General features: G+C 35.3%; 1 protein-coding gene across 1 annotated transcript in view; it reads right to left on the bottom strand.

The window, feature by feature from the left end:
- Nucleotides 1-4,982, bottom strand: part of LOC106513169 (CUB and sushi domain-containing protein 1) — a gene marked incomplete in the record, with an annotated part of 415,244 nt that overhangs the window by 105,623 nt on the left and 304,639 nt on the right. Inside the window, 4 exon segments of the mRNA XM_014001862.1 lie at nucleotides 760-947; nucleotides 1,901-2,039; nucleotides 3,323-3,395; nucleotides 3,483-3,604. Of these exon segments, the coding sequence (XP_013857316.1) occupies nucleotides 760-947; nucleotides 1,901-2,039; nucleotides 3,323-3,395; nucleotides 3,483-3,604 (522 nt within the window).

Raw genomic sequence — 4,982 nt, 5'->3', positions numbered from 1 at the left:
TTCTTCAGGCAGTCCTCTTCATAAATCTCACTGGAACGGCACCAAACAAAAGTTCCAGCATCATCACCTTGTCCAATGCCGATTCTTGACTCATCACTGAAGATAACTTTCATCCAGTCATCCACAGTCCATGATTTCCTCTCCTTAGCCCATTGCAGTCTTATTCTTTTTTGTTTAGGTGTCAATGATGGTTATCCCATTTCCTTTAGGCGATTTCTTATGGTTTGGTCACATACATTGGCTCCAGCTTCCTCACATTTATGCTTCATCTGTTTAATTGTACTTTATTGGTTTTATAGACAAATGGCCTTAAGTTGTCTGTCCTGATGCTTTGATGTCTTTCTTGGTCTACCAGTACACTTGGCTTTAACAACCATTCCATGCTGTTTGTATTTGGTCCATATCTTGGATACAGCTGACTGTGAACAGCCCACATCTTTAGCAACCATGCATGAAGAGTTACCTTCTTTAAGAAGTTTCACAATCCTCTCTTTTGTTTCAAGAGACATTTCTCTTGTTGGAGCCATGGTTCTTGCCGCTCCACTTTGTCCAGCAGCCCTCCAAGGTGTCATGCCTGCAGGTGTTTTCAACTGCAGACTAACAAGCAGATCTAATCTGAGGCAGGTGTCCATTTAGGGAAAGGAAATTGACTGGGTGTGTCCTTATTTTCTAACTCCAATTTGAGTGATTCCATGCTTTTTGCCAGGGGTTGTAAAATGATTGTGGAAGACATTTTTTCCGTCAGTAAATCAGACTTACTTTCAAATCTGATGCTGAAGCCTGCTGCCGAACGACTGTTGTCTGTAGTGAACAACAGGAACAGGAAGTTGGATGTGGAAATCAGGAAATGAGGTGCCTGGGTGCCATGGTATTCACCAATCAGGGGGGAGGAGGCTGAGGGCCCATCCCTGATCTCTAATGTGTCATAGTTGACTTCTGTCTGGAACCTGAAAACACAAAGAAAGGAAAGAATAAATGTGTTCTAACTTGGCATATACACCAAACAATTTCATCTAAGTAGGACATTGTGACAAACAGCAGAAAAAAATAAAGTCACATTATCAGATAACTGAGCAGAGACAGATGACTTCCAGTTCATCCAAATAAAATTTGCTGATTCATGTTTTACCTTTAAATGTAAAAAATAAATAAATAAATAAATAAATAAACTCAGGTGAACTGTCAAACAAAGAAACACATTGTTCTCCTTAGTAATTTATTTACTGAGTAATTGACTTGTTGATGAAAAATTTTCTACAGTTGTTTCTGAAAATCAAAGTAGACTTTCAGGATCCATAACATTGCTGGTTATCAATTTAGCTGTCAAAGGTAAAATGATTTACAAAAAGAGACTTCTCATACACACAATTGACAGCACAGTGGTAAAGGAAATCAAGACACTGGAACCACAAAAAACATCTGAAGAATAAAATCTGACTGCCCTAAATGAAAAGAAACAAATTAAGCTTTGCATCAGTCGTGTGTGCAGTGCAATCCTTTTACAAATGAAATGCCTCCAAGATGATGAAGATACCTTGGCTTTTACATCACGCCCCAAAAAGACAAATTTCAGCTACAGTGGATTCAGGCGAGAGCAATTTTTCTGTGGCTTGTTTGCAGAAAAATAAATAAATAAAAAATAAAAAAGGAAAAGATATGTAAGAAGCAAACATTAATCATACACTGCAGTAACTCATGGACTTCATTTATATCTCTTATGTTACATCTGAAGACTACCTTAGAGACTGAATAACTCAGTTATGTACTTCTTAAGCATACCAAACAACTAGGTAACAYGGAAAATGTAAAGAAACATGCTTAACTTTCAGGCAACCAAATACAACTTTTTTATTTATGTATTTATTTATTTATTCTATGAATGTAAAATTAAAGAACTTACTTGTCAAAGTGGATTTTTACAGCATGATCTGTTTGTGCTTCAATCACCCACTGGCAGCTAAGAGAATCCTTATAGAATGAAGGCCAACCAGGAGACAGAACAACACCGGTCGACGCTGTGAGATGGCCTCCGCAGGGAGCTGCAGGAAGACGAAGACAAACACAAGCAAACAACCACAACCAATAATAAAATTAATCATTTTTGTCTTGTCGCTGCGGCACGGCATGAGCACGAGGCTTACATTCCATTAACTTTGCAGATTCATCATCTGCTCAATTTATTTTAGCACTCTAATCCACTCTGAATTTCTCCAGCTCACACACACAAAAAAAAAAAAATATTTACCATCAGAAATTATACTGAGCCAATCGTGTGCTACAGTAAACAAATCTGAGCTTTGCCTGTTTGAAAAAAAGCCTTACGCAATTATATTATGTTAATTTATAAGGGGGAATCAAGTATATTTATGTGTCAAATGATGCCAAAAAACATAACCTGAGATCTGTGCAAACTCATAAAACCACGAGCTGTAAAATTTACATGCACTGACACAAATTTACAAATCAGAACACCTCATTTCTGACTCATTAAAAAAGAAAGAAATAGGTCTAGTTAAGTTTTAGGTTTGCCTTGCCTTCATTTTCATTTTTTTTCTGTCACACAAACAACTGCTATATGTAGATAAACTATATCAGGGGAAAAGAGACCTCACTTTTATGATTGGGTTATTTTCTTTGCTGAATTACTGTGCACAAATTTTATCACTTTATCTCATTTCAAGTAGTGTAAATCCAGACTTTCAGCAGGCCTGTAACTTTGCTACACACTCTGAATTTCTAAGCAGTACTTTGGGACAAGAGCCACAATAAAATTATTCTATAAATAAAACCTAATTTTCTCTCCCCATCCAATAGGGAAGAAACATTTTCCCTCCATGCTTCATACTTAATAAGGTGATGAACTTCTTCAATTTGAATGTCTCCGCCATCCAATTTATTAACGACAAGCAACATTTGATAATGTCATTTAAGTGATACAATCAAGATGCAAGTGGGGGAAGAATATGAAAATACCACACGAGCCAGGGGATGTCAGATGCTTTCAAAAACTATTTAAATAACAGTGTTCAGCATTTTCTTTACTATTAGCTTATTTTCAGATAGTTTTTTTTGTATATATAATAATTATTTCTGCTGAGTTTAAGAAAATGTGTTCACAGACAGTAGGTTTAGAAAAGCTGAAAAACGAAAAGCAATTAAAAAACTAATTTGTTTTATTTGCTAATGCTTACACAACGGTTGGACAGTAACAACCGCAGCTCAAATGCTTTGTCATCTATAGTTTTGCAAGTAGACCATTTTAAATGATTGTTGTTTATTTATGTGTGTAATAAAGATCCTGCATGCATCTGTTTTTGTTCACCTTCACATCGAGGTACAGCTGCAGACCAAACTACRTTTCCATCCTGAATGATACAAGTGATCTGATCCGACCCCTGAAAAAAATGTATATATTATCAACTTGGGTTTTGCATTAAACAATTACAAAGTACATTTGATATTTTTATATATTTAACAATCACCTGTGTCCTGATGAATCCTTGATCACAGCGAAAAGCCACTGAGCTTCCAAGCTGAAACTGGTCACCATACCTTTGACCATTGACAGGAACACCTGGGTCATGGCATTCATTCTGTCCAAATGCTGAAGAAAGGCAAAAAGACCAGTGCATTAAAACAGGAGGCAATATTCTGAATGGAAATGAAGTGAAAAACCAAGACATCTGACATGTAGTATTTTAAACTGGTTCAAAGTGTATAATTTAGACATTTTCAACAAAAGTTCCATGGTTTTGAATTCATTTCAATAAGTGCAAATTGGTTCCTCAAAAAAAAAAAAAAGCAATAAAATCACTGCTCCATCACCGTCAGTGAATGTGACATTTCCACTGATATGAAAATATGGGAATGAAATTATTTTTATGTGGATTCTACCCTATCATGTTAGGCTTATATCATCCTCATTCCAGAGATTAACCTGATCCCACCAAGAGCACATACCCAGTGATTTGACATGTCTCAGGTTGATTAGCTACTGATGGAGAGGAAATGAGAAAAGAGAGAGAAAAAATACAATAGGAGAAAAACGGGATCGGGGAAACAGAGCATGCAAATGTACAACAATTCACATATTATATATATTGCTAATCCATACAATAAAACACTTTACAGAACACACACAGCCATGCAAATGATCTTGAACTTTGGAGAACAAAAACCACTGTGAAAAGAAGAGTAAAGTTAAAAGAAATCATCTCAATCAACAAAATGCACCTTGTAATGTTTTAGTACTTTGAGGGAAAGTTTGAAAAAGATAAGCTTGTGTGCAAAGGTCAACAAAGGTGAATTTGCCCTAAAAAGAAATCAGTAAAACAAACTAAGTCAGGGAACAAAACAAAAACAAACAAAAAATAAATAAATACATTAAAAAAACTAACTGTCAAATAAATGGAAACATAAAAGGAAGATAAGCCCAAATTGACACATAATAGATTTTACATCAAAAAGTTTTGGCATAACTTTACAAAAATTAGAACATGGTCACAGATTTACATTAAAAAAACAACTATTTAATGAGCCAATTAAATGAACAATAGAACTATGAACAATAGAGCTAATCAAGCCTACTGTGAAGCGATGGCCCTCTTTTGCTTGTGACTAACCTGTTTGTCCACCATGTGGAGGCAGTGCTTTTAAGGCTGAGTTCACCTGAAACTCATCTGACTGAAGAAGTCTCTTGGAGGAGAGACAAAACAAACCCATCCAGAGGACCTACTTATTTTGTCTTTTTGATTTTTTTTATCTTCCTGGATTACTGAGATGCATCAGGACAGTCAATTAAATAGTTATTTTATTATTTATTTACTTAGGAAATTCCAAAATTAAAAAGAAATGCTGGCTGTATTTGATTAACAATATTCCCCCCAAAATTATAATTTTACAGGTGATAAATCTCAAAAATATTTTCCATTTTTTAAAAGCACTAATGTCACTTAAAATCTCTCTCTCTCTCTCTCTCTCTC

The sequence above is a fragment of the Austrofundulus limnaeus genome, unplaced genomic scaffold (genome assembly GCF_001266775.1).
Source record: "Austrofundulus limnaeus strain Quisiro unplaced genomic scaffold, Austrofundulus_limnaeus-1.0 Scaffold10, whole genome shotgun sequence".
Lineage (NCBI taxonomy): Eukaryota > Metazoa > Chordata > Actinopteri > Cyprinodontiformes > Rivulidae > Austrofundulus > Austrofundulus limnaeus.
The sequence above is the reverse complement of the archived record's forward strand: the minus strand, read 5'-3'. Positions and strand labels throughout refer to the sequence as shown.